General features: G+C 45.3%; 1 protein-coding gene across 2 annotated transcripts in view; it reads left to right on the top strand.

The window, feature by feature from the left end:
- Nucleotides 1-8906, top strand: part of ARMC8 (armadillo repeat containing 8) — a 105524-nt gene extending 96618 nt beyond the window's left edge. For both annotated transcript variants that reach the window (XM_053221409.1, XM_015074174.3), the window contains 3 exons: nt 2322-2394; nt 4005-4098; nt 8195-8906. In XM_053221409.1, coding sequence (XP_053077384.1) covers nt 2322-2394; nt 4005-4098; nt 8195-8228 — 201 coding nt within the window. In that variant the 3' untranslated portion in view covers nt 8229-8906. The remainder of the gene's footprint in view (nt 1-2321; nt 2395-4004; nt 4099-8194) is intronic.
- The last annotated feature ends 3383 nt before the right edge of the window (nt 8907-12289 follow it).

Raw genomic sequence — 12289 nt, 5'->3', positions numbered from 1 at the left:
TAGTAGCTCTGCCCTGCTCAAACCTGGGAGCCAGTCTTGATTTCTCCAGCTCTTTCACCTCATTAATCCAGTTTTTCAGCAGGTCCTGTCAGTCGTTCCCCCAAAGCAGAATTGGATTCTTTTTGCTTCTTTCTATCACCACTGCCCTCACTCTGGACCAAGCCATAGCATCTCACGCCTGATTGACTATAATAGCCTCCTGGACACCTCTGCCCAGTCACTCCAGTCCCTTCAGCCCAGGTCAGATCTTCACCATCCACTGCTTAAATCCTTCTGGAGCTTCCTCCCAACTCAGAGTGAAATCTGAAGTCCTTTCTCTGGCCTACAAGGGCCCACAATTTAGCCACGCCCACTTCTCTGAAAGTTGCCCCACTTTGCCTTCTCAGTATGCACAAGCTCGGTAGCTCCTTCTTACCTCAGACCTTTTCAGGAACTTTTCCTTCCTCTTGGTGCCCCTAGGGCCTTGCTCTTGGCACAACTTGTACCTTTCTATCCCTTAAGTCTCTGCTTAAACGTTGCCTCCTGTAGGGTGCCTGGGTGGCTCAGTCAGCTGAGCATTGGACTCTTGATTTCTGCTCGGGTCATGATCTCACAATTCATGGGACTGAGCCCAGCTCAGAGCCTACTTGGGATTCTCTCTCCCCCTTTCTCTGCCCCTCCTCCACTCAACACGCACCTGTGCTTTCTCCTCTCAAAATAAACATTTAAAACAAAAATCTTGCCTCCTTCAAAGAGATCTCTTCTGTGCTCTCCACCTAAATTAGATTCCCACCCCTTCACTCTGTAGTTTCCTCCATCACAATTTGTTTCCTCAAGAAATATGTAATGAATGAATGAACTTATACATCGTAAACATGTATTTTTGTACAGTATATCATTTCATTTATTCAACAAATACCCATTCAGGTGGGAGCAGATGATAAGTTTTATTATGTTTTGTCTTTGTGGAACCTGAACTGGATATCTCTTTAAAAGTCTTGGCAGGCAGGTATGGGGTGCCTGGGTGGCTTAGTCAGTTAAGTGTCAGACTTCAGTTCAAATCATGATCTTACAATTTGTGAGTTCGAGCTCTGTGCTGGGCCATGTTCTGACAGCTCAGAGACTGGAGCCTGCTTCAGGTTCTGTGTCTTCCTCTCTCTCTCTGCCTCTCCCCCATTCATTATCTGTCTCTCTTTCTCAAAAACAAACATTAAAAAAAAGAGAGAGAGAGAGTACAATTTAAAAGTCTGGACAGGTAAAAAGGGAAAAGAATCACCAGCCATAGAATTGTAGTGAAGAAAGCCACGTCCACTTCCTGTCTCTGCGTTGTTGAGATACAGTCCTACATGATGAGATAAATCTCTCTGCCTTCAAAAACTGTTGAGTATATTATGCCACTGGTATTTTCCAGATATGCATTTTATTTAAATGTACTGGGGACTTTTTTCTTAATTGATCAATAGGAAAATCATCTATAATGATTGTTTTACTATTGGGTCCTCTGTCATGTAGGAGAAAGCAGTCTATATGGGTAAATGATCGAACTTTAACAAAAGTGGTTATACTTTGAGTACATAAAGAAAAATAAGAATTGTGTTTCAGAAGATGAGGAAGCTCCTTAATAGTAGAAACATTAGATGAAGCAAGTAAAGACTCAATCAAGTATTGTGGGACATCACCCCACAAATAAGAGTAATTTACTTTTAAGAGTAAGAGTAGTACTCTTAGGAATAAGAGTATTTGGGGCACCTGGGTGGCTTAGGGGGTTGAGTGTCCAACTCTTTATTTTGGCTCAGGCCATGATCTCACAGTTGGTGAGTTCATGCCCCACATCCGGCTCCACACTGATAGTGTGGAGCCTACTTGGGATTCTCTCTCCCTCCCTCTCTCTCTGTTCCTCCCCTGCTCATGCTCTCTTTCTCTCTCAAAAACAAACTTTAAAACAAAAAAAAGTAATTTGAATTAGATCATCAGTAGCCAAATACAAAAGGCACATTCATCCAATTTATTGACCACTGGAGACCTGGAAGTTTCCTAGTGTAGATAAAAACAGAGAGTGATAAATTGTAAACTACCCATAGAGCCCTGGAGGTGTTTTGTTTGGCTTACCAGAGGGTTTCTAAAATCTGAATGTGAATATCTCTTGGCAAGTCTTCTTCACTCCCCAGTTTACCAGATTTCCTACCATTCTCTGTTGTCTTAAGCCCAACCCATTCACCCACTGGAGTTTGAGAGCCCAAATTCACACTTTTAGCCTATTGGAATTGCCTGTGGTATGTTACAAAAAAGTACATCGAGTAAGATTACCTCCATATTGTTTTTTTTTTTTCTGCATCAAATAGGGTCATTCACATGTCAAACTGCAGCTTGCCGCTATGTTTTGTATATCAAACCTCATATGGAATGAAGAGGAAGGTAAGAGATTGGTGAGATTTGTTCTGAAGAAAATTACGGGAGGGAAAGCAGCAGGTGCCCCTGAGATCCTAGGTGCAGGCCTCATTCAGTGGGTTCCAAGTACCCAGCGGAGTCACCTTGGCATGAGAATCGATGGGACTAGCCTGAGTCAGCTGGACAGCTAACACTGAGCCCCTACCTTGGAGTCAACGCTGTAGTGGATTACAGAGGATGGGGGTGGAGGAGCCCTAGAGAAATGAGTGGGGTCCATGCCCTTGAGAAGGCTGAGGAGGAGGTTGGTGGGAGGTACTTGAAGAAGATGAGAGGTGGGCAGATGGGTCTTTGATTGTGTGCAGAGGAGGCACATGTAAGGACCCCAGGCAGATAAGCTTAATGGAGAAGTGGGTGCATTGGTGAGAAAGGAGAAATACACGAGTGCTGAAGCAGCCAGTCTGGAAAGTGGCCTCTGTGGATTGGAGGTTCTCCACCTTGAGTGCATATTAGAGTCACCTGAGGATTTTTGCACCAGACCAATTTAATTGTGGGGGGGGTGGGCAGATGATAGGCATAAGTATTTTAATTCTCCAGGTGATTCCAGTGTCCAGCCAAGGTGGCAGACAGATGTGGAAGAACAGTGAGTCTCAATGCTGTTGGCTGCATAAGAATCACCTGGAGAACTTTTTTAAAACGCAGATTTCTGGGCTATACACCAAGAGATTCTGCTTCACTGGGTATAGAGGAGGTCAGTGAATGAGTGAGTCACTGCAGGCTCTTGATGGGGAGGAAAGACTCCAGGAGGAGTACTCTACTCAGCAGCCGGGTCTAGAACAAAGTGGAAGGAAGAGAAATTGAATTCAACATGAAGGCCTAGACACCAAGCACCAGGGAAACAAAACTGCCCTCAAGGAGGTCCTAGTCTAGTTGAAAGGGAGGACAGTGCAGTACGAAGTTGGAACTACCACATGCTAACCAGGAGACTGCAGGAAGTGTTGGGAGGTCAGAGCAGGGTGAAAGAGATTAGAAGGGGGAAAACAAGGGGCGCCTGGGTGGCGTAGTCGGTTAAGCGTCCGACTTCAGCCAGGTCACGATCTCGCGGTCCATGAGTTCGAGCCCCGCGTTGGGCTCTGGGCTGATGGCTCAGAGCCTGGAGCCTGTTTCCGATTCTGTGTCTCCCTCTCTCTCTGCCCCTCGCCCGTTCATGCTCTGTCTCTCTCTGTCCCAAAAATAAATAAACGTTGAAAAAAAAAATTAAAAAAAAAAAAAAGAAGGGGGAAAACAAGACCTGTTTGAACTAGGAAGAGCCTGGCTTTACATGTCCAGAAAGAGACGAAGATGGGGCCCGATGGCAGAGGGCCTTGTGCCAGGCTGAAGAATCTGACCTTGATGCTATAGTCCTTGGAGACATTACTCGATCAGCAGAATCCAGGATGGACACAGGAAGGAGGGTCAAGGAGCAGGGAGACCAGTTTTTGAGCATCCAAGCATGAGGGGATCCAACTTCACTGGGGACCAGGGGTATGGAAGGATGGGGAGTAAAGGACCCTGGTAAGGCTCTAGATTGTTGATTGTACATCAAGGAAAGCAGATGCCTGGGTCGTGTTCCCAGTAACCTGTTAGCTTTAATCTCTTAGGTTCACAAGAACGCCAGGATAAATTACGAGACATGGGCATCGTAGATATTCTACACAAACTGAGTCAGTCACCAGATTCAAACCTTTGTGACAAGTGAGTATCAAAATAAAAGGGCCTTGCTTTGGGGTATGTTGGATTCTTTTATGAAAGGGTCTGGCTTGCTTAATAATTCACATGGCCAAACTTAAAATCTTTTAGATTCTTGAATTCCCTTCATTAACTGTGAGCCACTGTAGGAATTTTAGTAAGATAAACTAATAATCAGCAAATTTTTTAAAGATTCTCATCTTATTGGGAGTTAACATGAGCCTGGGCCATCTTAGAGGATATCTGGAGAGGATCCAGAAATCATTCTCTTGACATTAAAATAGAAAGGAAGGCCAATAATAAAAACATCCATTACCTCAAAACCTCATTGAGCACCTGCCTTGTGTCAGCCTGGCCTGGCTGCTGGGAATACAGCAGTGTCCACTGAGGGTTTGCTGTCCTCGCAATATACTCAGAGAAGCAAGAATCATAATCAGAGATCTGTGTAACGTCAAAATAGCCGCAAATGTTCTCCCTAGCTGTATACACTCTGCCGCTCATGTTCATTCTCCACACTCTTGGACGTGGCTTACAAGTGCTCCATGGCCTAACTCTGCCTTTCTCATTCTCTGTGCTCCCCCTGCCCTGTACTCCAGCCACACCTTCCCTGTCACAGTATCACATCTTCATGCATTTACACATTCTGTTCCATCCGATTTGCTATCCAGTCCACTCTCCGCCTAATTCCCCATTCCTTTGGCAGAGAATTTTTTTCAATAGTAACCTCTACTGGGTACTGTTTTAGGCCTTGGAGATAATAATGGTGAATAAAATCGATGAAGTCCTTGCCTTTGTGGAACTTAAATTTCTAGTACAGAAGACACCACAAACAAATGAATATGTAATATGATAGCAGGTAGTGAGAGGTACTATGAGAAAAACAGCAAGGTGAAGGAATGAAGTATAAAAAAGTTTCTTTTCCTATAGATGGGCCAGTAAAGTCCTCTCTAAGGATGTGACATTTGATCAAAGATCTGGATGAAATAGTCTGCCAGGCAGATGTTCAGAAGCATAGTATTCTAACGGAGGGGACAGTGAGTGCAAGGCTGTGAGGCAGGAATGAGGTTGACATGTTCAAGAAACAACAGGGAGACCAGTGGGACTGCAGATAAATAAATGAGGGCTGGACTGGTAATAAGTGGACTCTGGGAGGCAGCAGGGAGCAAGCAAAAAGCCTTATAGGCCATAGTAGGGACTTCGGATTTATTCAGAGTTTGATAGAAAGTCATTGGAGAGTTTTGAGCAGAAGAGACCTTACCTGACTTGAATTTGTGCAAGATCACTCTGGTGGCTGCGTAGAGAATCACCTGGGCAAGCAGGGAAGGGAGAACAGTTCAAGGCTATTGTCATGTAGGTAAGAGATGAGATGAGGGTGGCAGTGGTAGAGGTATTGAGAAGTGGTCAGATTCAGGATTTAATCTAAAGATAGAGACAACAGGATTTGCTCATGGATTTAATGTAAGATGTTAAAGAGAGGAAAGGAAAATGCCTAGAGTTTTAGCCTGAACAACAGAATAGGGTGTTGCCATTTACCAAGATAATGAGGAATACAAGAGAAATTGGGTTGGGGTAGGGAGAATTGAGGATTCTTGTTTGGACATGCCAGACTTTGGATGCAATTAGATAGTGGTGGATTATCTAATAATACATAGGTAGGTAATGGGGCTGAGGATAAAAACTAGGATGGTATATAAAGCACTGAAGCTGAATGAAGTCACCTAAGGAGACTAAGAGAGAGGAAGACAGTAGGAGGGCTGTAAGAACCATGCTGTGGGGCCCTCGAACAGTTAGGGGAAAAGAAAAAGATCCAGCAAAGGAAATGAAGGAACAACCAGTGAGGCAGACAGAGACCCAGGCACAGAAGGTATCCTGAAAGCAAGGGAAGAGAATGCCCCAACAGTGGCCATTTATCCTTGAAAACTCATAGCAGGTTGTCCCCTCCTCCAAAAGGTCTTGCCTGATCCATTCTGCACCCTATGCTTTGTCAGGGGACCCCATCTGCCAGGACCTCCCATAACACCCATAGGATATACCACACTGTCGTGGCTGTCAGCTTGCTCGTCTGTTCCACTCGAGGGAAAAGGCACTTGCTAATTGCTCCTCAAGTGAATGGCTGTGCCAGACTCTAGAGCACACAGAGCAGATGGGGCTTCTGCCTCCCTGAAGTTTGCCATCCTGTGAGTCAAAGTAGACAAATCCCCAAATAACTGTAGCTCAAGGCTGCTGCTCGGTGAGTATCACATCAAAGGCGAGTCAAAGTTAGGCACCCGTTGAAGCCTTGATTTGAGCGGTACTTTAAGGACCAGCACCCTTGCCCCCACCTCCACAGCAGTAGTATGGCTGCTGACTCAGATGATAGGCTATCAGCCTGTCTGTCCTGGCTGAGGGCCAGATCGTTCCCTGGCTTTCTTTTCTCAGGTTTGTTTAGAAACAAAAATAATTCTGCTTAAAATCGTTTCTGGGATGACCTGAAACACTAAAAGAGGCCTCACCAGCAGGATGTACAATAGGTTTTCGCCCCTGGCCTACATTGCTTAGACCAGTCTGATGCTATTTCCCATATATGTATGGCACGTAAGTTTTCAGCAGTTTTTAAACCCCATTGAAAGAATCAAGGTCTAAGAAAAAAAAAATCAAGGTCTGGGCTACCTTACCTAGTCCATCTAAGGAACCATGATCTTGCCGCTAAAACATCTGTGAAAGACTTCTTAGATATTAAGAGATAGCAGAAAGATGATAAGGTACGCACTAAGGTCTAATATAACAAACATAGACAGCCCCCGAGAAAGATTCAGAAGGAGTCTGAATTGGCAGTTCTAATTTTAGTCATAAACCCTCATGTGAACATTCCCACCATGGCACAGACATCTCTCAGTGTCCTTCTATCTTTAAGGCTTTGTGATCCTTTGACTTTCAAACACTTAGAGATGAGGAGCTATTGTCGGCCAGCCCTTTCCACCTCAGGTTCAAAGGGCCTTGGGATTGTGAGGTGAGGTGGATGGTCATTAAAGGGCGGCTTGTGGCATCATTCATCAACTTGTTTCTGTAGGAAAATGACTTTGTAGAACCCAACTATTTCATAACTTGGAGACCATGTATACAGGGCTTCCCATTTTGATGGACTGGACTATTTGCAGTTACTATATTTATAGAGTCTTAGATAATTGTAAGAACACCCCTTAGTTTCCACTTTAAAAACTACAGGTCCCATTACTTAACCAGACACTCCATTTGTGTCGAGCTTACTGCATGCCCAGTCTACCTTGGCTTAATTTCATCAGCTAATTGTAACTAAACATTTTAGCCATTTCTTTCCATAACTTAGAAGGGGGAGACCATTGCTAAAACCTGACTTTGTAATTCCCACAATTGTAGCCTCTTGAGAAACTTTACCAAGTTCATGATTGCAGTAGTAAAGGAGGCCTACCTCAGTCCTAGCTCAAAGGAAGACACTTTAACAAGGATCAGGATGGGTGAGGCCACCGCCCACATCGTGTCTCTTCCTCTCCAACTCGCTGCCTTCTTTCCAGCCATCCCACACCGGTCTATACCAGCAGGCATGAAAAAAAGAATGAGATGAAACTGTAACCTCCTTCCTCAATTTGAAGGCATTTGAAACCATGAGTCAGCATTGGGTCATGAGCTCCAGGCCCCCCAGGCACCTTCTAATCAGCCCCTGAATATCTTTCCCTGGGTCAGTTTTCCTCCTAGCTTCCCAGAACCCTAAGTGTACCCCCACAGTGTCCTGGAGCACTAGATAAAACCTGCATGGCAATAGGAGAAAGTAAAGAATTCCAGATACGTCCCACCTAAATGCCAGTGACCAAGGAAAAGTATAAAATGCCCCTGAGCAGCAACAGGTGTAATGACAAGAGCAGCCCTTTCTAAGAGAACCTCACGAAGAGGAATGCAGCCAGCCTGGGATTGAAGTTACCCACTGACCGCACATCTCTGCCCCGTGTGGTAGTCGCCCAGCTGGGCTCACCCTGCTTCCCTTTGGGGATCTACCTTTTTAGACTCCACGTTACCATCTTTGAGCCACAGGGCTTTTGCCTTCATTCCACTTCTCAGATGATGGCTAACAGGAACTTTGTGATTTCAGGGCAAAGACGGCACTGCAGCAGTACCTGGCGTGACCGGAGCACCCTGGGCACCTGCGAGCATCCCACATCCTTGTTCAAGGAAGTACAGGAACTAGCCTCATTTGATTCCTTCTATTTGCACAAGTCACCTTGGACTGCAGGGAGCTGTTTTGCAAAAGCAATTTGGTAGGCTTAGATCTCAAATTCATCTTGAGAACATTTTTTCGAGGTAGTAATTTCCTCAGAAGACTATTGTGTTTTGTTTTGTTTTGTTTTCTGAGCTACCTGGACTCTTTGTTAGAACAATCAATCATTTTCCTTTGGACCTACAATTTTTTGCCTATGCTGCAGCCACTTTGTGAGTGAGGATGAATGTGTCTCTGCACACATAGGTGTGTGTGCGTGTGTGTGCACGTGGGTCAGAATGAATGGATGTGTGTGTGTGAGGGATACCTCAAATTTTTCTTTTCTTATTTTGTGTGAAAATCTCTTTTCTACAGATTTTCCAGGGTTTAAGCATTGCTTGCTGTATAAAAAACTTTACTGAATTATATACAGTTTGAATGAAATGTTATTTTAAAAACAAAACAATTGTTAAGTGTTCCATAAAGGTTATGTTGAATTTTGGTCAGATGAATATTTGTAAGTAAAAAATATATGCATTTCTGAACCTCAACTTACATAGATTTTCTTTATAAAAAACAAAAAAAAAAACAAAAACAAAAACAAAAACAGAAAACAAAAAAAGAAAAAAGGTTGGCTGTAGTTGGCCTGAATAACAGGCATGATATATGGTGCTGTGCAAAATAGTAAGCTAGCATCTTACTGCCGTCAATATCAGCAGGTACAGAGCCTCTTTTCAGCCTAATTCAATAAGCTCTCAGGCTTCCAAGTCAGATGGACAGGGTGGAGTGGAGTGAGGCAACAAATTCACAATAGGATTTTTGAACCATCAGGGGGAAATAAGCTACTGATAGTGAAAGCCCAGCCCTGACTCTGGCATGCTACACTTGGCAGGAACTGGGCACCAAGAGCCTCCCGACTGCCCTAAATCCTGTCATCGGTGTAGCGGTATCTGGCAGGATATAGAGCCAGTCGTGGAACCTTATGCTCAAACTAAAGTAGGTCATCACTTCCTGGAAACAAAGTCTGATCACCTTGTGCTTCCTGAAACAGCATATATCACTGTGAAACTAAAGAATGCTCTACAGACTCACCTGTAGAAAGAAGCAAAGAACAGGATAGCTTAGAAAGCTGTTTTTCTCTTAGCTATACTCAGCTAATTCTACTAGTCACTCAGGACTGCTATTCAGTGTGCTTTTGTAAAATGAGATCAAAATTTGAGTAAGAGATGTGGCTGAGATTTTGTCCTGCGTGAAGCCCAAAGCACTGAAGTTTGAGCGAGGGAAAGGCGCTCTCCCCAGCGGGTGGAAGATGGATTCTCTGACAGCGAGTGCTACTTCGCCCTGCTGCAGCCTTTAGTTTGGCACCTGGCTCCAGCTTCTGGGTCAGCTTCAAGGTGAACTCAACAGAGGTTGCTCTTGACTGTTTGGAGGAACAACCAGCCTTCCTTTTCCCTTTGCTAAAAGAAGTTCAGAGGCATTGCGGCCCGGAAGCGAGGTCTGTGACCCAGCCGCTTGTCATGAGTGTGTGCCACTGACAGAACCCCAAGCCTCCCAGCCACTCCTGATGGGGCTGCTCACACCGCAGCTACCCCATCACCAACCTGCACCTTCCTTGGAGGATTTAAATATGTTTGATTGCAAATGAATGTTTTTAAGTGTATTTAATGCAATTTTTCCTGTTCTCAACATGACCACCCAAGATTCAAACACAGAGATTGCCAAGTTGTTATTTTTTTCAGAACACCACCGATTTAAAAATCTGTCACAGCAGGGACTTGGGTTTTGTGCGGCCAACAGAGTGTTAATGTGAGAACGCCAGTTTAAAGAAAATCGAGTTTATTGGGAATAAAGCCTTATATAGGTCCACTCGTTGACATTTCTAGTACTGAGAAAATGTCCTTGGTTGGCATTTGTAACACGAAACACTATAGAGTTGGTAAATATAAAGAAACCAATAACGAATTGCTGAGACAATCTTGAACCCAGATAGCATTAGAAAGCTGAAAGCCCAATGAACTAACACTTTCACACTTAAACTCTGTGGATAAATCTTGCCTGTGGCTATAAACAGATGGTCAGAGAAAAAGTGCTTTACTATAATTAACTTTTCTGATTTAAATGAAGGAAAAATGTATTTATTAAAGCTGTTTGCTGCTTTATGCAGGTGCAGTGTTCAGTCGGCAAGAAAGTGGGAGGAATGGGGCGTGGTCTGTGTCTCCACCCGAGTCCTTCACTAAGCTTCTCGCTCTCTCTAATACTGCACTCTGTTTCTCCTTTTGTGCCCTGATTGTAACCCAAAATTTATGAACTAGAAAAGAATGTCCAGTTTAATAAGTTGCATTTTTTTTTCCTTAAGCACTTTATGCAGAACAATACATGTTCTTCTGGTAGTGTTTGGATAATATGATTTTAACACATGCTAATAAAAGCCAAGAAAAAAATCATGGCAACTTCTAAAAAGGAGTCTGTTTTCCAAATGTCTAGAACATTAGGAAACATTAGAAGATACTGTGTACTGGCTTTTGGAACCTATGATTCTTGGTGAGTAAGAGGCCGGGAAGTGACTGTATTTCAGAGCAGGGGCCGGTGCCCTGTGGGAGTTACAGCTACCCTACAGGGGCATCTGCAGCAAGCTGGGAACCCCTCTTCTTGCCTCCTGAAAGCAAGCAGACCCTCTACAGGTGGCCGCTCCCAGCCACCGGGACCTCCCCAGTGCTGTGTCTACTCCTTCCATCCTCTCCTCAGCCACATTTCTACTGCCACCACCCACTGGACTCAGGTCCCGAGCTTGGCGGATGACCAGCTGTGCTCTCTCTGCAGGGATGCCCAGGTGCTCTTTACTTACTGCACACTACTTCTTTTCCCCATCTCTAAAACATAGAGAAGCATCTCCTATCTCTTGGGCTCCCTAGAAACAGAAAGCCAAGGACATCTACCCTAGAGCTTGGTGGAGGGAGGGTGGTGAGGTGGTTGGCAGGGGAAGGAATTCCCTTGCCACAGGGCAAGCATGGAAGTGAGACCTGGGAAATGGGGGTCTGACCCCAGATTCTGATGGAGAGCCGATGGGGAGAGGTCCCGACACCTTGCCACCTGGGATAGGGGCTGGTGCTGCCCCAGTCCTGCTCCTTTGCAGATTTCTCCTGCTTCCTGGGCAGAGAGGTGTGTGGGGGTTTCTAGCACGAGGCTAGTTGTGGCCTATGACCTGGCTTCTGGAGAAAAACTGAGGGAACCCCTGCCTCAAGGGCCATGTCTTGGCCTACCTAGCCACCTTTCCTGCTGTCTCTGCAGCCCTTGGCTCCTGGCCTTGGCTCTGCTGAGCAGTCAGCCCTCTCACTGAGTGGAGGGCCAGAGCCAGTCCTTAGGTAGGAAGGAAGCTCTGTCTTTATTTCACGGGGCAGAGCCTGCCCTAGCGCTCATCCTGCATCCACTGGTTTGCTTCCATTGTAGGAAGCCAGGCCCAGGTCTCTGCCAAGGAGTTCCATCCTCAGTGTGGCCTGATGTTTTAGCCAGTCTCAGGAGGCTTCTCTCCTCCAACCCCACCCCCTGCCCCCATTCCTTCTGCCTTGAGCCTTCCAGACTCTGAGAAAAGAAATACTCTACCAAGTTCTAGATGGAAAGAGCACATCACCGGCTGTACCACTCTAGTGTCCCTTCCTGCCTTCCCTTCCCAGCCCCACTGCCCCCAGCTATTTCCTGGGAAGGCTTAAAGGTCATCTCAGACAACAACACACATCACCCCCACAGCCTCGGTTCCCCCACCTACTCATCTCCCCCACCTGCTTTTAGAGGCTTTGGTCACACCATTTCTCATCTCTCCAGTGATGGAAGATCCTTGGCTTCCTAGCTTCCGGGGAGACTTGCTACTCATTTCCTGCAGCCTGACTCATCCTTCTGTCCCCAGTGCCAACATAATATTGGCAAAAAGAGCAATGCACCTAACAAGAGTAGTCTTCTGGGAGCTAACTGTGCATTTAAAGAACTTCAAGTCAT

Source organism: Acinonyx jubatus, chromosome C2 (genome assembly GCF_027475565.1).
Source record: "Acinonyx jubatus isolate Ajub_Pintada_27869175 chromosome C2, VMU_Ajub_asm_v1.0, whole genome shotgun sequence".
NCBI classification, from domain to species: Eukaryota; Metazoa; Chordata; class Mammalia; order Carnivora; family Felidae; genus Acinonyx; species Acinonyx jubatus.
The sequence above is the reverse complement of the archived record's forward strand: the minus strand, read 5'-3'. Positions and strand labels throughout refer to the sequence as shown.